Below are 21,495 nucleotides of genomic sequence, written 5' to 3' on the forward strand. Positions count from 1 at the left end.
TAAATGCTTAAACAGGGCTGCAGAAGAAATGAAATGTCAACCAGTCTCTCAAATGCCAACATCAGGGTCTTTCGATGTGTATATTAGTTTCCTATCTGTGCTGTAACAAATTGCTACAAATTCAGTAACAATGCAAATTTAGTTTCCTACAATTCTAAAGGTCAGAAATCTGATGGGGCTCAGTCTCACTGTGCCATCGTCAAAGTGTGGACAGGTCTGTGTTCCTTCTGGAGGCTCTAGGGGAGAATCTGTTTCTTTGCCTTTTCCAGTTCCTGGAGCCTTTTCTGCTTTCTTTGGCTTGTGGGTACTTTCTTCATCTTCAAAACCAGCAGTGTTGGGCTGAGTCCTTCTCATGCTACCATGTCTCTGGTTCTTTCTTCTGCCTCCCTCCTGCACTTTTAAGGACCCTGGTGATTACATTGACCCCAACTGGGAAATCCAGCATAATCTCCCTATTTTAAGGTCAGCTGATTAGCAACCTTAATTTCATTTGCAGTCTTAATTCCTCTTTGCCATGTAAGGTAACAACACATTCACGGGTTCCAGGGATTAGGACATGGACATCTTTGGGTGGCCACTGTCCTGCCCAGCACAATAAGAAAGAAGCTGGAGAAGCCAGTGCCATGTGGAGAGAGGCACCCCTCTGTGAGGCTGTACGAATGGAGGAGGACCAAGGGCACAAGGACAGTCGGGGTCAGAGAGGAAGATGATTTGATGCAGGTAAGAGAGTTTCAGGGAGAGCCAGAAAGGGATTCCTGTCTGTAACGGTTAGACCTGCAAGTGACAGAAGCCCAACAAAACTGGCTGTGAGCGCCAGGTGATTTACTGACCCATGAGACTAAAGTGCCACAGGTGAGAATTCCTCCAGGTACGGCTGGGTTGAGGGTCAAAGATGTCCCACAGCCCCATTTCCCTCCACCTCTCAAATCTCGCCTCCATCCTGGCTTGGCTTCATCCTCTGCCCACACGAGATGGCAACATGGCAGCAGCCACGGCCAGCCCTGGTCCCCAGGTTTAGGTGAACCAGAGCACCTGGCACATCTCAGCAGGCCTCCCTGCCCCGCCTTGCCTTGCCTAGGTCTTGTGTCTACCCTCCAACCAATCATGGGGCCCGGGGATCAGATTTCACCCAAATCATGGATAGAGAACAGAGGAAGAGTGGGTTCCTAGAGGAAATTCTAGGGGCTGTTTTCCCAGATGGGTAATGCTCCCTGTGTTCTCTGAGGGAGGCGGGATGGGGTAGCAGGGAGAGCGCTGGATTAAGAAGAGACCTGGGTCCTGATTTTGGTTCCACTGCTAACTTGCTGCTGTGTGACTTTGAGGCAAGTTACATATTAACCTCTCTGGGCCTGGCTGTAAAATGAAGGGGTGAGGTGGGATTCCCTCCAAGGGTCCTTACCACTCGGAGGCCTTTCCCATCTGTTTAGCCCATCTGTTTTCTTGTGCGTCTCGACACTAGTAGTAAAGATCCTTAGAAAACCCGGTGGTTTTTCTGTAGGGGAAGTTGCGCATAGTAAAGCCAAGTTTGGGATCTGAGGCAGGGCCAGGGAGGTGGGCGAGAGCACATGAAGTGCTGGCTTCTTGGGAGAATTGGGGGCCTGAGCAAATGGCAGGGCTATCGAGATTTAGGGCTTGTCTCTGACCGGGGTCAAACCTCACTCTGCTTGTGTCGGGCTTAGCGTGTGGCCACAGTTGGGGTTATTGTGTGAGTTGGCATCACTGTGTGGTTGTAATGAAGACTCGGTCTGGGTCCAGGCTGGGGATCAGAAGCTGGTAAGCAGTAAACAGGGCAGATGCTATCAGCTAGTGTATGGGGGACTGGCCACACGTGTGACTTCTCAGTTATTCTTGTCTAACATATGATATATTTCACGTATTCTTTTGTTTCTTGTCTACTTCCTCTGACTAGAATGTCAATTCCATGAGGACAAGCACTTTGTTCTCTGTGTTATCTCTAGTTCCTAGAACAGTGCCTGGCACATTGTAGGTGCTCAATAAACAATTGTCTGATGGATGCAGAGATATGTGCGTGCAGGTGAGGCTGATGCTGTGTGCATTGGATTACCAGTTCGCCAACCTTGCTGCCCATTCAAACCACCTGGAGAGCTTGAAAGAACTCCGATCCCCAGGATACAGCCCTTACCAATTGAGTCAGAAAGTCTGGGGGCCCAAGCCAGGCACCAGTATTCCTAAAAAATCCCCACTTGCTGCAAAGTTTGAGAGGCATTCACTGTATTAGACTGCGTGAAGTGTGGGGTGTGGGGGGCACGCTGCCTCGTGAGGACACACACAGCGGTTCTGGGTGGTAGGATGGAGACTTTTTGTCCTAGATCTCTATCACATTCTCCGGACACCCGCCACGGAGGTGATTACTTTGCTCTCAAAATGGATTTTGGCCGCGAGTCAAGAAGAGCTCTCGCTTCCCAGCTAAACGATGGCAAATCAGTTTGAGGTCTCGGCTGGAGCTGCTGATTAGGGCTGGCAGCCAGGGAGCCCTCTGGCTGTCAGAGCCACAGCAGGACTCAGTCAGGGCTTTGAGAGGACGTGGCAGGCAGGAGCTGGGGGCCAGTCTTGGGGCCCAAGAGCCTAGCTTTCTCTTGGGGGGCACGGGAAACCAAGATGGGGCTGCTGTCCAGTTTGGAAGTGCAATCTCCATTTATTAGGGCAGCAGTATTAATGTAATAGTATTAGTCAGCATTTACTGAGAATTTGCTATGTGCTGGGTGCTTCAGTACATTTGTCGCAAAGCTGGGCAGTGCAAGTACTATTATCCCTTTGTATGGAGGCCCTGAGGGGTAAAATAATGTGCTCAAGATCAAATGGCTTCAACATAACAAGTCAGGCTTGTAGCCAGGTCTGTTTGGGGGAAATCCCAGTGTTTTCTCATGATGCTCTGTTGTATGTTGGTGTACGTGCCTGGACTTTGAGCTTCCATGACCATATCAGATTCAGGTTTACAAGGCAGCCCCCAGGCTGGTGTTTGGCCATGGAGAGGTCCCCTGGGAAGAGTTTGCTGAAGAAAAGAATGAGGACGTGTTTGTTGAGTGGATGGATGAATGAAGGAGTATTTGCTGACTAGGGAGGGGCTGAAGGCGGGCTGAGGTATGCATTGTGAGGCAGGCAGCCTCCAAGATGGCCCCCAGCCCCCAGTGATCTTCCCTCCTGCTGTTCGTGCCCTGTGTAGTATCCTCCCACATTGAATCAGAGCTGGTCTGTGTGACCAACAGAATACTGCAAAAGTGACGGTGTGGCTTTTGAGGCTAGGTCATAGAAGACATTGCATCTTCCACTTTGCTCTCTTGGATTAGTCACTCTGGGAGAAGATTAGCTGCCGTATTGTGAGGACACTTAAAAAGCCCTTTGGAGAGGGAGCCTCCTGCCAATGTGACTGAGCCATCTTGGAGGTGGGCCTTGCAGCCCCAGTCTTCAGATGAGACTGCAGCCCCAGCTGACATCTTAATTGCAACTTCATGAGAGACCCCAATCCAGAACCACCCAGTGAAGCCACTCCAGAATTTTTGACTCTCAGAAACTGTGAGAGAAAAATAAATGTATATTTTTCTGAGCCACTAAGTTTTGGGATAATTTGTTATACAGCAACAGGTAACTAATACACATTGCTAAGTCTCTTTTGAGCTGATGAGAGCTTCCTAGAAGAGGCAGTTGTTCCCTCCTGTCTCCCTTCTCACTTGCGACCCCTGCCTCTCAGCTTGTTTTGTATGTAATATGTGTAAAGACATGAGAGTTGGTTTTAAATCTACATTACCAGTTTACTATTTGGATGACTTGAGGATTTTTAAAAAAGATATATTTTAGAGAGAGAGAGAGAGCAGGAGTGGGGCAGAGGGAGAAGGATAGAGAGAATCTCAAGCGGACTCCTTGCTGAGCGTGGAGCCTGACTTGGGGCTTGATCTCATGACCCTGAGATCATGACTTGAGCTAAAATCAAGAGTTGGACACTCAACCGACTGAGCCACCCAGGTGCCCCTGGAGGACTTGAGGATTTTTATTGAAATTAATTCATCTCCTTATCCTTTTCTGTCCTTCTCTCTCCTTTCCTATTCTCCTCTTCTTATTTGTCTTCATCACTCTTGACATAGTGATAGTAGCATTTTGTAACAATGGCTGTCATTGTTTAAGTGCCTGTTATGAGCCAGGCACTGTGCTAGGAGATCTACAGACATTATTTTATTTAGTTCCCTTAATGCTCCTGGTGGTGATGGTGGGGGGCAGTTAGGTATTATTATAGTCTTTTATTTTTATTTTTATTCCAGTATAGATAACATATAGTATATACTCATTTGTTTTAAATAGATAAGGAAACCAAGAGAGTCATATGCCCAAGACCAGACAGAAGGAATCAAGATTCCCAGCCAGGTTTGTCTGAAAACCAAAGCCTATACTCATGCCTATTATATGCCTCTACTTCTGAGCCCCAGTGTTGTCTTATGTAAAGTGGGCATAATCCTGACCTCACAGATTCCTGTAGGATGAGCAGAGATGGTTCCTTTCGGGCAACAACCCTGTTATGGTGTGGCGTGGGGGCTTAGTAAGTGGAGGCTTCCTTGTTCTTCTTCCCTTTTCTTCCTCCCCTCTTATGTATTGTAAGATGGGCTACCTTAACCCTCTTGTAGACAGGGTCATGGTCATTGTCTGTCACTGTAAGAGGAGCAGGGAGTTGGTGAGACCAGTGGGCCTGCCCCAGGATGGGGTGGATATCAGAACTTGGAGTCCAAGGAGGTGGTAATACCAGCAGCTGTGGGTCTACCCACTGAGCCTCACCTCGTGCTAGCCCTGTGCCTGGGGCAGAGAAGAGCTTACCCCAGCTCACACAGAGATGAAGGAAGGGCTGGAACCTGCATTCAAACCCAGGTCAGTGCCTGAGAAGAGGCTGTTGTTTAGAGATGGCTCCAGCTGGAGAATCCCAGCTGAGAAAACATTGTCTGAGGGGTATCGAAACTTCTCTTAGATCAGGCAAGAAGCCCCAGTTAATTACAAGTGCTAAGTGAGTGGTCTGGAAGCAGAGTTTTGCAGTCAATTAAAGGAATGCTGGAGGAAGCTTCATTAACCCCTGCCTCCTGGCAACTTTTGGTTTAGGAGAAAGAAGGCCCTTGTCCGACTGTAATGAGCTCTCCCACACTGTGGGGAATGCAAGCAGAGAGTACCCTCTACCAAAGATGGCGCAAGGCGGACTCCTGGGTTGCATAAGAGGATAGATTCTTGACTTCCTCTGCTTTGATCCTTGTGGTAAAGAAAGTAAATGGTCAAGACATTGCTCCATTTGGGGGCCAGCCCATGCAAAGTACACTTAGTGCTTTTCCTGTCTTTTTATGGCGTGGACAGCAGACTGGCCACTAGACTGTCCCCAGGTGCCTCAAATCCAGAAGCCCCAAAGCAAACTCATTATCATCCCCCAAACTGGTCTCCACTAGCCTTCTAGATCTTGGAGAATAGAGCCACCCAAGATGGAGACACAGGCTTTTGCCTCGACCTCTTCCTCCTCCATGCCTCACACATCCAATCCTCAAGTCCTGCCAATTTGCCCTCTTGGGTAGCCCCCCAGTTTGTCCGCTTCTCCCACCCTTTGCCATTGCCTAAGGCCAGACCTCACCATCTCCAACCTTGACACTGTACCAGCTCCTTCCTGGAACCCAGTTCCTCCTCCTCACAACCCTAATGATCTTCCTCAATCTGCACATCTGATCATGTCACAAGACCCTTCAGTGGCTCCCCATGGCCTGCAGGGAGAGCCCAAGCTCCACCTCCTGGCACCCTGTTGATGTTCTCAGGCTTTCAACTTTTCACCAAGAATATAATAAGATCCTGCAGACGTCCCCTGCTTCTCCCTCCCTGACACCCACCACCCGTGTTGGACTACTTTTGTCTCCTCCCTGCCTTTGCTTGTGCCAGCCCCTCTGCCTAGAGTGCCCTCCTCTCCCACCAGGTTGACTTCTCATTTAAGACGCATTTCAGGGGCGCCTGGGTGACTCAGTCGTTAAGCCTCTGCCTTCGGCTCAGGTCATGATCCCAGGGTCCTGGGATCGAGCCCCACATTGGGCTCTCTGCTCAGTGGGGACCCTGCTTCTCCCTCTCCCACTCCCCCTGCTTGTGTTCCCTCTCTCCCTGTGTCTCTCTCTGTCAAATAAATAAAATCTATATATAAAAAAAAGACCCATTTCAGATCTTGCCTCCTCCAGGGAGCCTTCCCCAAGCACCCTGATTTGCCTGTATCACCGCACATGTTATGGTGGCTAATTGGACTGTTTATCTGCCCGTTTCTTCCATTAGCAGGTAGATTCTTGGTGGAAGGGGCCGTGTGATTGGTGTTTTTGGTACTTAGTACAGTGCCTAGCAAGTGGTGGGAGCTCAGTAAGTACTGTTTAAGAGACGGTTAGGACTCTAAGGAGAAGACCTTCAGGACTGAAAGTAAGAAGATGCTGTCATTTCCCGACCAGGGCACAGGGCACTGTGGGGTGCCACTGAGTGGAAAGGAGCGGCAAGGCAGGCAGAGGAAAAGCATCCGAGTGTCTGGGTCTGGATTATTTACTGAGGGACCTGGGTCTTGGGAAGACAGTGTCTGGCCTGCTGAAAGAACACACATGGACTTTCAGGGAAGCCCAAATCCCTCATGTTCCATTGCTCTCCAATCTCCAGCCTTGGAAGGCCCTCAGAGCCCAGCCCCTGGCTCTGGGAATGGCTTCGGTCTTGCAGAAGCCCAGGGGGAGCCCACTGTTGGCCCTTATTCTGCTCTGACACACTTCCTCCACTACTTGGGACCCTGTGGTAGATGAGGTTTGGTTCTGGCTCCTCTGAGGCCCTGCTCAACTCTTGCTTCTTTGTAGGGAAGGGAGAAGTTGCCTCAGCCTCTGTTGGGGCAGACCCTAAGATGTCCCCCAGTGATCCCTGCCCTGCTAGTCACATCCTTGTGTAACCCTCTCCTTGTGTAGGCATGGGCAGGGCCTATGACTTCTAACCAATAGAATATGGCAAAAGTGATGGGATGTCACTTCCCCAATCAGTTTACATAACATTGAGCCTTCCATCTTACCAGCCGATGCTCTCTGTTGCCTTCTTGGCTTGTGTACTTTGATGAAGAAAGTTCCCATGTTGTGTGCTGCCCTAATGGAGGGTCCTACATAGTGAGATACAAAAGACAGCCACTGGCCAATAGTCAGCCAGGGATTGAGGCCCTTCAACAGGAACTAAATCTTGGCAGCAATCACATGACCTTGGAAGATGTCCTTACTGTCAGTTGAGACACCAGCCCTGGCCTGCACCTTGACTGCAGCTTGGCAAGAGACACTGAAGCAGAGGGGCCAGCTCAGTTGTGCCTGGTCTCCCAAGAGAAATTGTGAGATGATCAACATGTGTTGCTTTAAGCCCCCAAGTTTGTGGTGGCTTGTTATGTAGCAGTGGATAACTAATGCAGCCTCCCATCGCACACTGGGCTCCCGACTCCAAGAGTCTAGGAGACTACCTTTAGTGCGCTAGTCCAGAATGATGGGCAGATCTGGGAGAAAGGCAGGATGGGTGATGTTAGGGCATAGGACAGAGAGGGGTCAGGTTCTGCCTCCCCTCCCTCTACTACCCAGTAGGTGCAGAAAGCTAAAGGAAAAGTGACTGTGGCCACCAAGTAAAAGGGACGGACATTGACCACTTGGACCCTGAGTCAGCATTGGGATTCCTGAGGACCCGCTGCTGGCTAGACTCTGCAGTGGGGGCTGGGAGGCATTGGGGCACCAGCCAGCATGGCACCTATAGAGACTCCCAAGTTAGAGGGAGACATTGCAGCAACATAAATTACCATAGAATTTGCAAGGTGCCATTCATTGAATGCTTGGCATGCAGCACTAAGAGTGTGAGTGCTCGACCTCATTTACTCCTCACAACTGTGAAGGTCAGAACAATTATTATCCCATTCTACTTGCGAGCAAACACTCAGAGGGGTTAAGTGGCTTGTTCAAGATCACTCTGCTGGGTGACGGAACCCACCAGCCATCCCAGTGCTGTCTGAGCACGCAGCTGTGAGGCTCTGTGTTGTGAGCACAGCAACAGAGTCTGCTGTGGGGGTGGGGAAGGGGCTTGTGTCAGGGTGGGCTTCACACAGGAGATGACGTCTTAGCTACATCTTGAGAAGTTGAAGACGTATACCAGAGAGGGGGAGGGTACCATTCATTTCAGGCAGAGGGGACAGAGTCTGTAAACACAAAACAGCATGGTATGTGTGTGTGTGGGGGGGGGCGAGGCTTGGCTCAGAGTTGGGTGTGGGTCTGACCTGGCAGGTTGGGGTCGAATCACAGAGGGCCATTTTGACGATTTCGATGTTATCCTATAGGCAGGTGCTTTCCTATGGACCATTGAATGGTGTTGGGCAAGGGAATGACATGGTTAAGTTTGTGTTTTGATGAGTCTCTTCTAGGTGGGGTGGGGTGGTGGGGAGAGGATGCACAAAGGGAAAATGTAGAAGCTGGGAGACCAGTGTGTGAGGAATGGGAGGTGCCTAGCCGAGTAGAGAAAAAAATGAGGCCCAGTTTAAGGCAGAGCAACGGTGGGGGCAGCCAAGGGTGAAAGGGGCTCTGGTTTTGTCCTGACTCAAGGTCTGGGAAGTGTCTGTGTCCAGCAGCAATGCTGAGTGGTATCCTGTCGGTGTGTCCCCAGCTCCCACACATGGGCTGGCAGACATTAGGAACTCCCTCAGGGTTGGTGGGATGACCAGTGACAGACCTCTGCCCACCCGTGGGACCTGGCTTCGTGTTGCTCTGCCACATCCCGAGGAGCTTTCAGAGAAGGATGGCCAGGGATGGGGTGTGGGTACTGCGACCAGGCTGGGACACCAGCTCCACGGGTTCATTGCACAGTTGACTTTGAAGGGCAGGAGGTGAGTGGCCCTGAATCTCTGGGGCCAGCCCTGACTCTGGCCTCAGTTGATTTCTGGAGTCATTTCCAGGGTCCCGGCCAGCAGTGAGGGTAAAGTGGAAGGTTTTCTGGGGCCTCTTGAGCACTGCAGCTCAGCTCCCTCTCACCTCAGCTGATGCCCCATGTCGCCCTGGCGATGCCAACAGACAGAAGAGGACAGACAGACCAAGAGTTGCTGTACAAGGTCTTTTCTTTGTTGTCATGGTTGATTTGGTACATCTTAGCATCTGCGTCATACAAAGGGGGGAGCAACAGCCATGGCTTTTGGTCAGGTTCAGGGGGCATGAGGGGGTGCCCCTCCCCTCCCCCCAGGCACTGACACATTTAAAGAAAGCAGAGCAACAAGGACACAGCACAGATGTGGGAAAGGGGTTCCCCCGCGAGAGCAGGATGGTCGTCCTCACCTGGGTCTCACTAGGACCCCCACCCCAGGGCCAGCACAAGCACCTCCCAGTCTCTCCCCAGTGAAGGAGGAGGGCAGCAGGAGCAGCAAGGGGAGTAGGGACATATGGGAGGAGGCATGTTCTCAGGCCCAGGAGACATACCTCACCTGAGCCATCTGATCCCCAGCTGCCTGTCCAGTCAAGGGTGTGCAGGACCCTAGGACGGAGCAGCCGGGCGGTGGGGCTCTCAGGGCTGGGGGTCTGCCCATTCTACTCTAGCCAGAGCCTGTAGGGCAGCTTCGTCGCCCACTAGCTGTCCCACCTGAGTGGGGCCTGGGCTGCTGAGATACTTCTGTTCTCTCTCTCTCCCTCTTCCCCTGCTACTTCCCTCCCTCTCTCTTTCCCTCTCTGTCTCTGTCTCTCTCTCACACACACCCCCTATTTAAGAGGGTCTCTTGACTTCCTGCTTGCCTTTGGAGGGGACCCCACACAGTATTGCAGGTAAGGACACCTTCCAGGAGCTGAGGCTGTCTCTGTGTGCAGGTCCTGGCTCACGGCCAGCACCCAGCATGGGTGATCCAGAGAAGCCTTCTCCCTCCTCTCTGCTGGTGAGTTCCCAGGCATGCAAGTCTGGCCGTGGCCTTCCCTGGCAACCACGCATGCCCACATCAGGTGGTGCCCACTCCCTTGCATCTCATTGTTTTCACCATATACAAATGATTGCTCCTTCTTATTACCCTGGCTGGAGAGTGTCTCCCTGATATGTTGTAAGTGTGCGCTGAATGCTGGGACTGCTCCCCCCCATCCCAGCCTCCTAAGTATATCACATGCACACTGCCCCATTTATGTGTGGCACACCCATCCCCCTCCCATCCAGTGGGCCGCACACACTTCCCACCCCAGGTACGTCGTGTGAACATCCTTTCCCTGCTAGAGCATACCCCACACATATTTTGTTCCCTCTCTCCCTCCACATGAGTGTGTTGCACACAACATCTTCACTGGGTCACACGTTAGCTTCTTTCCACAGTCAGGTCTGTATCAGGAATGACAGTTATCATGTCCCCCCGGACCTGACAGTGATTACCTGGCAGTGGTTGGAGGCAGGTATGCCCCATGCTGAAATTCTCCCTTGCTCCCACCTCCAGGAAGACTTCTAGTCCTGCTTCTCAGGAGTAGGCCTGAGGAGTCTGGAGGAGTCTAGGCCATGCACCAGACTAATCCAGCCAGCCGGGAGGGTAACTCCTATGGGGAAAACCCTGAGCCCACTCTGGGGGTGCAGAGGGGCTGTGGAGACCACCAGGGACATCCTCTGAGGGTCTGGTATCCCTCACGACCACCTGGGATATCTTGCATGGCTGGGTTCCCCTGCTCATCTGAAGCTTCCTGAGGCTCACTCTGTACTGCCCATCTGGCATTCTCTATGCCCTGGCACTAGCTTTGAGATCTGTGGGCCCCTGTCAAGGGGGAGACCTTTTTGAACGCTTGGGATCCACATCTGTGTCTGGGTGGGGCTCACACACACGGTTTGGGGAGGCCTGGGGCCCCTGGACTGGGCCCTGCCTGTCTCTATCCCAGGACCCCAGGGCTCTAGAGAATGACCATCCTGCCCGGGAAAAGAGACACAGACAAACAGACAATAGGGGTGCGAGGTGGCTCCCCATCACAGACACAGGCACAGACACAGGCCCCCTGGGTGGGGGGCAGGACACGGAGGCACAGGGGAGGGGGCGGGGGCGGGGGAGAAGGGCAAATCCAGGGAGCTGGAGCTGCTGAAGCCCTGCTCCCTAGAGAAGGGACAGACCAGGGGATTTTTCTGGTTCCCTAAACATATGGATTGTTTTGTCTCGTCTTTAAAGTATTGCAGTCTAACTGATATGGCTTTAACTATTGGAAACGGACAGAGAAGACACATGTCTCTCTCTGAACTGAAAGCATAAATCCACTAAAATGGAAAACCTGCAGAATGCAAACTGGGGTCAGTGGGGCAGGAGCTTCAGGGACAGGCAAGTCGCCCCCTCCCTGGGCCCTGCTTTTGGGGTAGGCCCTGGTGGGGGCCCAGCATGGCTTCTTGGGGCACTGCCAGGGTCAGTCCCAGTGGGCTTCTGAGGACCTCAGGCAGGAACCCCCCAAGGGCGGGAGGACTCTAGGCCAAGGACAAGGTCTCCTGTTGGATGTGGCCACCCATGACCAATGGTTTTGGGGCCACAAGGGGGCATCTTACCTATGTTCGTTTTCCCTAAGCACACATTCTGCACACAACTGCCTATTCAGAGCCACACACATGCGCACAACAGTCTCAGCACATCTGACATTCTCTCAAACACATACTTCCTCCACATCTAACACGTACCTTCTCTCCAGACACACATGCCATTTTGAAAACACATGCAGACACAAGCCGACATGTGCAAACTCTACCACAAGATGGCTAGAAAACAGAAATGACACAATCTCAATTCATACACACCTCCTCAAACAAGCACACATACACAAGGCTACCTACCATACCCGGTCTCTACCTAACACGGGGACGTGATTACACATGCAATCTCAAGACATGTACACTCTAATGACACACCTACAGGTACAGTCTTTGGACACACAATTGCTGGTGCAGTCTCTGCAACACACACTTTCCTCTCTCATTTGCTCCATGGCCCCCCAGTTCTTACACAACTGACTGAGCAGGAGGCCTTGACAGTTTGGGGTGTGGGGGGGGGAAGAAATGTCATTTTCACACATCCCAGAGGAGAGTTTGTTCTTGGCCAATGAGATGAATGGACAGATGCCTTCTGTCAAGTGGAAACTGGCTTCTCCCCAAAGCCTTGGGGCTTTGGCCAGGAAGGGTCCTCCTGGGGACCATGGGGCCCTGGAAGCACATGGACAGGATGGGGTGGGGAAGTGGGGTGGATAAGAATGGGGCAGCTTGGCTGTACCAATGGTGGGGTCCCATGGCATGGGCCATCGCTGCCCAATGGCTCCAAGTATTTTCTGGGGGTCCTGGGCAGCCCCTTGGCTGGGCAAACTGGGCCCAGCCTGGCAGTGGGGCCCTAGGACCCAAGTGGAGGAGGGGAAACAAGGGGTTGCTCTACCCTGGGGACTCTCCACAGATGAGTTAAAGTCCAAAGAGGATCCATTTGGAGGGACTGGCTTGGCAGGGGCTATACCTCTTCAGGTGGGGGTTGGGAGAGGAGTGATCCTGGGCTGGGTGTAATCTCGGGGAGGGAAGAAGGAGAGCCCCAGACTCCTGCCCAGACCTAGGCCTGGCCAGAATACAGCGGGGCCTCTCAGTGGGCCCTCACAGGGCAGGCTTACCCTGACTCCCTTCCTCAGAGCCAGGCCACTCAACGCCCCTGCCCTGACCTGGAAGCCCCCTGGGGGTCAGAGGCCAAAGGTCAGCATGCTGGGCAGGGCTGGAATGTGTCTTACTTTGGCTGGCTGGGGACAATGGTCCTCCTGGCAGTGGGGTGCATGAAGGAATGTATGGGGGTTACCACACTAGCATAGACCTTAGGCTTCTGGAGGGGGCCCTCAGTGCCTCTGGCACTGGGTTCAATGCCCCCTCCTGGGGGAAAGCTGCCTTCCCTTTTTCAAGCAACTTGGAAGTGAGGTGGGGGCTGGATACCCTGGGATGAAGGGGGTGTGAGGGAGTGCTGAGAGGGAGGAGTCCCTGGCCGGGGAAGGGGGGCAGAGGTCAACTGAGGTTTTCCCCTTCAGAATTGAGACTTAACTGAATAAAAAGAAAAGAAAGAATTAAAAAAAAAAAAAGGAAAAAGTGGAGTGGGAACAGGGCAGGAGGGCCGGTTACTTCTTGAACATGTCCTGCAGTGGCCCCGGGAGGTATTTGAGCACCGTGTCCAGGATGCTCTCCTCCTCTTCCTCCTCCTCATCCCCGCAGCCTGCAGGGATAGCCTTCTTGGGCCGGGTCAGGCTCCCCTCGCAGGGCTGCTCCAGGGCTGCCTTTTCCTCTGCCTCCTTCTCTTCCTTCTTCTTCAGCCCGTACTGGGGAAGAGGAGGGCAGACATGAGCATGAATGGGGCAAGGAGAGATCTGGGTGGGTCTCAAGGTCATGCAGGCTCAGCTGGGGCCGCTCATGGAAACTCCCCAAGCCTCAGCCCTCTCATCTATAAAATAGGGATAAGGATGCCTTCCTTATGGGATTGTGCCTGTCCTTAACAGGTGCCCCAGAAGAGTCCGTGCATAGGGTTTCCTTTAAAATTACTACCTGCCCGTAATAACGTCTCTGCTCTTCTGAAACCCCCCAGGATTTGACATCTCAAAGTCTTCCCCTATGATTTGAGCTAATGGGAGGCTACTTATAGCCTTGGTTTTTGGCAGTGGTGAGACTAGACATGTACTGAATTGTTTGGCAGAGGGCGGGAGCTGCAGACCCATTGAAAGTGACATGTAAGTATAACAGGTGCTCCGGGCACTATGGAACTTTCCTAAAAGTCCCAAATTCTGGATTGCAAACGTTTGGTCTCCAGTGTCTTCGGTACAAGACTGTGGGCCATAGCAGCAAACATTAGGGAAAACCTCTCATGAGCATTATCTTATTTAACCCCCATAGCGCTCCTTTGAGGGAGCTGTTCTGTGACACTCATTTTACCCTATGAGGAGAGTGGTGCTCAGAGCCAGGTCTAAAGTGAGAGCAGGGACTCAGGCGCTGACCTTATCTCGGATCTGCTGCCGGACCTTCTCGCGCTCTGCCTCCATGCGCGCATGCTTGGCCTTACGCTCCTCCTCCTGCTGCCGCAGAGCCTCCTGTCGCTCCTCCTCCTTCTTCTGCGCGTCTGGGTCCTTCTCCTCCTCTCCCCCCAGCATCTTCCCCATATCCTTGGTGGCCCCTACAGTGGGTGGTTTGGGGAGGGAGAAGGAGGGGGTAAGAGGGGGACAGAGCTGGGGATAGAGGGGCGTGGCGCTCTGCGGACCCCTCCCACCTAGGTTGGGACCCAGGTCGGGGAGTGAGGGGTGCTGGGCTCGGGCCTCACCTCCAAGGGCCTGCTTCATGACGAAGTCCATGACGCCAGCTCCAGTTAGCGTGCCCTAGCCCACAGCCGAGTTTGCATGCAGCGCTCCTGGCAAGGCCTGGCTCAGGGAGATGTGTCAACCTGCAAGAGTGGAGTCGGGGATCAAACGGGAGAGGCCTCTGCACAGACAGATGGCAGCCTCACCCTGGTTCAGGCCCCAGGCTCCACCAGCTGAAGCTAGGACCCAATGCCCTGGCACCCATGGAAAGGAGATGGAAAGGGGCTATTTCCTGAGTACTTGCTGCATGCCACACACATTTGCGTGGCCACATATCTTTGGATTCTGATTTTAAAACCTTCATCTTGACCTTATTGCTTTAATTTGGTTGAAGCCAGGAGTGGAGAAAGAACCTAGGAGTGCTCGACAAAACCTGGAATTCAGAGTCAGGCAGACAGAGCTGGGTTCTCATGCCTCCCTCATTCCTTATTTGCCATGTGACATTCAGCCAGTTACTGAACCCCCTTGAGCACCCAGTTTCCTTGACTATATGAAAGAATGGCAATGCCTCTTTTCCCAGGACTACTGTGGAGACTGGAGAAAATTTCAGCCTGGATCAATCCCTGGATGGAATGAGCACACTTAGGACCCCAGCAAATCAGAGGCCAGGTAAAAAGAGAACAGTCAGCTTGGATGAGCATATCTAGACTTATGAAATTAGACAAATGGAGAAATAAGTCACTTTTATTGCAACAAACATGTAAGTTTTTATGTTTTATAGCTTAATATTGATTTTTATTTTGAATTACACATGGGGGTTGGAGACATGATAATCTTCTTGGGACTTAGGGCCTTTAAATACCAAGCACGGGCCTTATAAGCACTCAGCTTATGTTAGTCCTCCCCTTCTCTTTAAATTACCTTCAGTTTTTATTGTATTGTTTATTCTTTTTTTTTTTTTTTTTTTTGGCCTCCAAAGGTTTTCTCCAAATAAAATCTTAATGGAAATCTCCATATGCAAAATATGTAGAAATGGAACTATTCCAATGTCAGTGGGGAGGGGTAGAGAGCTTGGAGCTTCCCTCTACTGTTGACCTCCTTCTACCTTGTTCCCTCCACATCCCTGAGAATTTGAACCCTGATATAACTCTTAGATTTCCTTTCTATTTCCACCATTCAATTTCACTGATTTTTTCATAGACAAAGCCACCATATATCCCCCTTTGGGTGTGAATGGGAACATGCATGAACTATCCAAAGTGTGATGTAGTCACCTGGGGCCAGGCCTCCTTCCCCCAGGCCTGTCAGCCCACACAGCCTTGGGTTCTTTATGATTTGCTAGGAGGAAAAAGGGAAATGTTGGCAGAGAAGCAGGCTGGATATCACAACCAGGTTGAGTTCAAGGTCACTGGCTGTTTGTTGATGATGGATTTTCCTCATTTCTTTCAAAATGAGAAATCATATCAACAGACTGAGATCTTTCCATCAAATGGGGCCCAAGAGTTTATTTGAGGACTTCTATGTGATCATACCACCTGACAGGTTGTTTGGAGGAGGGCAAATCATGATGGAGTAGAAAAACATCGCCAGGGACTTTAGCATCAGACATACCTGCTTAGAAGTCTGGGCTCCAATACTCCCTGGCTGTGGTCCACTGGGAAAGCAGTGTGCTCCCTGCCAGTGAGCGGAGTATTAAGCCCACCCTTGTACTGGTGTTTGAAGAGGAGATACTGGTCAAGTGCCTGGCGTGTAGCAGCTGCTAGTTAATGTTGACTGTTGCTGACTGTGTATTTGTAAGGACATGCAAAAAAGGAGCAGGATTTCCAGGAAATGCAAGAGAGCCCACCCTGACCCGGAATTCTGAGTTTGAAGGCAGCTCAGCTCAGTCAATTAAGATGTTTTCACTTGATTCAAAAGCATTGTGAAGAGACTACATTTCTAAGAACAGGAAATGAACAATTTAATAATCATATGATTTCAGGAAACTATTGGGTTCCTCCTCTGTGTTTCCATGCAGCTCAAGGAATTGTCAGGTGGTGCTGGAGGATGCAGGACTCTAATTTGAGATGTCTCCAATTGGTCCACAGGGCTTTAGGTCCAGCCTCATCCCTAACTTGCTGCTCTGGCAAGTCTCTCTCTTGGACCAGATAATCTTCTGGGCCCTCTTCCCAGTGATTCTGTTGGAGCAGTCCTGCAGCATTTGAACCCCCGGCCACCCCATTGTATCCTCAAGTCCTTCTCCTGTCTTGGTTCTGTGACTCAGTTCTTTCCTCTCTCCCGTCTCCCACTGTACTCTCTCCTCTCCTACTGCTCCATCTCCCCTCCCCACCCCAGTTTTGCTGCCTCCTCTTGTTCCTTTCCTTTCTTCAGTAAGTGTGTTCCGTAGGACTCTGACTTCAGCCTGTTCCTCTTTCTCCTCTCTAATGTTTCCCTAGGGGAACTCATCCTTTCTTGGGCTTTAATGGTACCTAGGCATCTTCTGCGGTCTCTCAGACCCCTATATTCATTTATCCAACAATTTACAATTGAGCACCTACTATGTACCAGGCAGTGTGTTAGGCACTGGGGGTGTAACCGTGAACAAGACAGACAAAATCCTGCCCTCATGAAGATTACATTGTGGAGTGTGTGTGGTGTGAGTGAGTGTGTGTGTGTGTGTGTGTGTGTGTGCGTGCGCTTGTGTGTGTGTAGGGAAATAGGCAATAAATGAGTCAAGAAATACACTTGCCTTCCTCTTGAACATCTCCCTCTGGATAACCCATGGCACCATTCAGAGTCAACATGCCATCTCGCTGTCACCACACCATCTCCTTCTCCGGACTCTCCTGCTTCTAAGGATTCTTTCAGCAAACATTGATTACCACCCCTCCCCACCCCCCAATATGCAAAGTACATCTACTCAGTTGAGGGCTGAGTCTTCTGGATACTTACATCCCTGTCACTCTAGGTGCCCCCGCTTACTGAAGCCTGCTGGGATTATTTAGCAGCTTCTTGGGTCCACCCCAGAGTCCTGCTGCCCACTCCCAGCGTGGCTCTCTCAGCTCTCAAGTAACTTCCTGTTCATCCTGTTGAGGCTTCCCTAACCAATTTCTCACGGCCCAGTGTCGTCCTACCCTATCGCCTTGAACAGGTGACTTTCCTCCCACTTCATGTGGCGCATTGGAAGGCTTGTGGGCTCTGGATCAAGCATACTTGACTCTGATCCTGAACCTGCTACTTTTTAGCTCTGTGATGGTAATTGACTTAACTTCTCTCCCTTGTACAGTGAGGATTACAATACCACGTTGAAAGGTTAGAAATAATGTATGCAGTGCGTTTGGCGCCTGAAAGGGGGGGGAGCTCAGTAAATGGTGACTGTTACCATTATCAAAATGATTGATGCCAGCTGGTATGAGCTCCTGCTACCTGCCTTCCCAGCTTCTGAAGATGAGGTCCCCCTCCTTCCTCCTGAAGTTAATCTATCTGCCTGTGCTGCAGATCTTCTCTCCTTACACCTCCTCTTTGAGCCTTTCATGCTCCCTCTTCCTCACATCCTCAGTCTCTTCTCTAGAAGTCTCTTTATCCCCTTCCTTCTCCAGCTCCTGCTCTGACCACCTTTCCCTTAATCTCTGCCTTCTACCTTTGTGATGAAGTGGTCTCCACTTGGTGTCTCCACTCCTTCACCTCTGGGTCAGCCCTGTGGCTCTGTGAGATCAGAGATGTGCTGCTTCTGCACTACCACCGGAATTGCCCTCGTCAGAGTCACCAGAGGCCTCCCGGATGCCAGACCCTGGAGTGTTTTCACAGCTTTCCAGCTCTCCCATCCCTCTGTGGCGTCAGATGTCAACGATGACTCCTATTCTCTCCCCATCCCTCTATTTTTCAGCCCTCTTCTTGGATCTCCTGAATTCTATGACAGAGCACTCCTGTGGTCTTCAGACTCCTTCTCAGACAAGTCTTCTCTCTCCTTTGCTGACTTCTTTCCTTTAAAATGGAGATGTTCCCCCAAGCAATCTCTCTCCCTCTTCCCCTCCTGCTGTCCTTCCTTCCCCCACTGTCTCCCTTGGGACTATCACCTAATGCTATTGATTTATGCCCTTTATTCACAGACACCACCCCCCCCCAACTTGCACATTTAGTTTTCTGCTGGATATTGTCACATGGATAATCTCAGATTCAATCTGTCCGAAGATCAATCTCATCCTTGTTTCCCTCACCCAACCATCTTTTCTTCTAGTGTGCCTTGTTCCGACTGCCTGAGCTGAAAACTCTGGAGTCAGTGATTTCTTTATTCATTCACTCACTTACTCACTCACACTACCAATATTCTTTGAGCATCTACTCTGACAGGTACTGTTCTGGATGCTGGGCTGTGGCAGGAAACAAGGGAGTCACATTTGCTCTCAGAGCATTCAGTTAGGTGGGGAGATAGACACTGGACAAAAGACCACACGAGGAATTGGTGAGTTAAAACTGGAATGGGGTACTGAGAGAGAAGTCCGGAGACTGTAGCTTCATGATGCATCCTGCCTCCACACCCTCTTCTTCTACAGCTGCTAATGTCTTGGTTCAGGGCCTCGAGGTTCTGGATTTGTGTATAACCTCTACGTCTGTCCCTCCCTCAGTTCTCATCCATCCTCTACGTGGCTGTCCAATTAATCTTCATAAAGGGCAGATCTGCTCATCAAACACACTCTGTAATGGCTCCCCATGGCCTTGTTAAACTGACCACAGTCCTTGTGCTGACCTTCAAGTCCTGCACAGTCTAGCACCTGCCTGCCTTGCCATTTCTTTCCCATCCCTCACATGTGCCTCTGCTTCATCTATACCCCAACACATATTCTATTCAACATCCACTAGGCATTTGTTTGTGCTGTTTTTACAGCCTGGGAGCCTCTTAACCTCCTCTCTGCCAGTTCAGATCCTAGCTTCACTACTTACTAAGTGACCCTGAGCAAGTGGCTTAATCTTTTCTCATCTGTAAAATGGAGACAATAACACCCATGCTCAAGGCACGTTGTGAGCATTAAACGAGATAATGCAAATGAAGTGCTTAGCCTAGTGTTTGGCACATAGTAGGTGCTCAGTACATATTAGCTGTCATCATCACTGTTAGCAGCAGCAGCAGCAATATTAATTTTCAAAGCTCCCTTTCAAACATCGCTCCCTCTATGAAATACCCTGTATCTCCTAGGTGGATGTGATGGTGTCTTCCTCTTCTGAGATCCACGGTACTTTCTAGGGCAGCCTTGCTTGCCTCCAGCTCATGCGCTCTGTCCAGCTATGTGTCTTTCCCTTCACTCTGAGTTCCTTTCAGGGCAGGGCCTATATCTTGCTCATTTCCCTTATCCCAGAGTCCATAACATCTCCTGGTTCATGGTAGAGCCCCATGGCATATTTGCTGGATTGAATTTAATGTGTGTCAGTGAGTATGTGAGTATACGCATTCAGAGTATGATCCTGCGTGTCTGACTCTGAACTTAGGTATCGTGTGAGTCTGCGTGAGCGTGTGTGCAGGCGTGTGTGTAGATATTTTGCCATATGCCTGTAGGAGTGCTGAGGTCGGGCAGGTTGCATGCAGTTGAGGATTTTGGCCAGACCGCCAGGAGGCGCTCTTCAGCGGTTCTGCGGGAAACCTTGGTCTATCCCTGCGCGGGAAGGGTGGTGGTGGTTGTGGGGTGGTGGTGGTGGTGGTGGTTGTGATGCTGGGCTGGGGGAGGGGAAACAAAAAGGGGGAGAGGGAGGGGTGCTGCTGCAGCACGTTTCCGTGCCTTTAGCGCATCCAGGACCTAGGACACATTTTCAGCTTTCCCTCCCGACTTCCTCCAGCCTGTCCCAGCCCGAAGGCAGCAGAGGTACCTCCACAGGCTTGGCCTTCTGAGCCCCAAGCGTTTTCGAGACTGGGCCTCACCATCCGACAAGCAGATTCGGGCACCTGCAGTGTTTGTCCTTGTGACTGTTTTTCTGTTCTTATGGTTTAAGTCCAGGCTGTATTCACCGCAACTCAATCCAATACTAATTTGCTTTTCACAGGGGACCCTAACGCTAATGGCGGTGGCAGAGAAGGGGGATGTCCCTTTATCCCCCACCCCACACCCACTCTACGCTCCTGGAAAGGAGAAGCACTGGGGGAGGGGAAGGGGCAGTGGAGGATGGGAGGGGGTAGGGAACCGGCTCCCTCAGAAAAGCGGAAGTGGCGGGGGCTTCTCTGTCCCCCTGCAGAAGAGGATAAGAATCCAGGCGCCCCTCTCCCGGTCCCCTGCGGAGACCAGCACAGCCAGCAGCTCTGCCCTGGAGCTCCCGGTTAGCCACTGAGAGCGCCCCTCCCCCAACGCACAAAGCTCCAATCCCAAGACCCAGCCAGGTATCAAACTTTGATGGGGGAGGGGGCAGAGTGGGGCCCGCGAGGGCCTTAGATGGGACGGTAACTAACGACCCTAGGCAGAGAACGTGCGCTGGCCAAACCTCGGCTTCTCCTCCTGCGAGGGCAAATAGTCCCCTTGGCCCCTCACCTCCAATCGACGTTTTAGGCTTTTCTCCCCTCCACCTTCGGCCTGTCCTCCCCCCTCCCGGCGCCCTCTGACTCACTCCGGGAGCCGAAACCCCTTCGGGGGCGGCTCCCTCCTCCCGGACGAAGGGGGCTCTGGAGGGTTCTAGGTTAACCACAGCCTGAAGTAGCTTAGATCGACGTCCCCCCATCCCTAACCCCGTCAGCTCGAAGTTGTTCTCTAGGTTCAGACTTGAGTCTCCCGACGCCCTCGAGGGCGGTCCTGGCTCCCCAGGAGCCGGACTGTTTCGGGCTTCTGCCCGGAGGTCTCCAGGTCAGGGGCCCACTCGCCAGTTTGCTCAGGCTTCACTCCCTTCCCTCCGCCTGCTCCCTTCACCCTCGCGGGGAGCTGTCCTTTCAGTACCACGGCGAGCGCGCCGAGGAAGGTCCCCGCTGCTGCCGCGCAGCCGCCCTTTCCGGCTGCCGGCCAGTCTTGGGGAGCTGTCCCCTAGAAAGCCGTACTCCCCAGCCTCCCAGGCTGCCCTGCAGCCTCACAGCGAGAGCCGGGACCCTGTTGCCCACAGCCCGGCTCCGCCCTCCCGGCCCGTGGTCAGCACCGACCTGGCGGTCCACGAAACCGTCTGAGCCACTGCAGGGCTCCGCGTACTCAGCGAGGCGGTTCCTTCTGCTATTCCAGCTCCCGCCGCCGCCTCGTGCAACTCCACCAGGAGAGCTGGGGCCGCTGCTGCTGCCGCGGGC

General features: G+C 52.0%; 2 protein-coding genes across 2 annotated transcripts in view; one reads left to right on the forward strand and one right to left on the reverse strand.

The window, feature by feature from the left end:
• THOC3 (THO complex 3) overlaps window positions 1–21,495 on the forward strand; it is a 93,620-nt gene that overhangs the window by 62,235 nt on the left and 9,890 nt on the right. The window lies entirely within an intron of this gene.
• On the reverse strand, window positions 11,068–14,324 carry CPLX2 (complexin 2). The gene is made up of 3 exons (XM_008692695.2): window positions 14,294–14,324; window positions 13,974–14,149; window positions 11,068–13,304 (listed from the first exon to the last, which is right to left on the reverse strand). The coding sequence occupies exons 1-3, from the start codon at window positions 14,322–14,324 to the stop codon at window positions 13,107–13,109; spliced, it is 405 nt and encodes a 134-aa protein (XP_008690917.1). The 3' UTR covers window positions 11,068–13,106.

The sequence above is a fragment of the Ursus maritimus genome, unplaced genomic scaffold (genome assembly GCF_017311325.1).
Source record: "Ursus maritimus isolate PB19 unplaced genomic scaffold, ASM1731132v1 scaffold_15, whole genome shotgun sequence".
Lineage (NCBI taxonomy): Eukaryota > Metazoa > Chordata > Mammalia > Carnivora > Ursidae > Ursus > Ursus maritimus.

Bases quoted from the DNA above. Each gene is read 5' to 3' on its own strand.
- CPLX2 (XM_008692695.2), bottom strand. From the start codon at position 14,324: ATGGACTTCGTCATGAAGCAGGCCCTTGGAG. The intron at 14,150-14,293 runs GTGAGGCCCGAG...CACCCACTGTAG, and splicing joins CATGAAGCAGGCCCTTGGAG to GGGCCACCAAGGATATGGGG. The intron at 13,305-13,973 runs GTCAGCGCCTGA...CCTCTTCCCCAG, and splicing joins GGCAGCAGATCCGAGATAAG to TACGGGCTGAAGAAGAAGGA.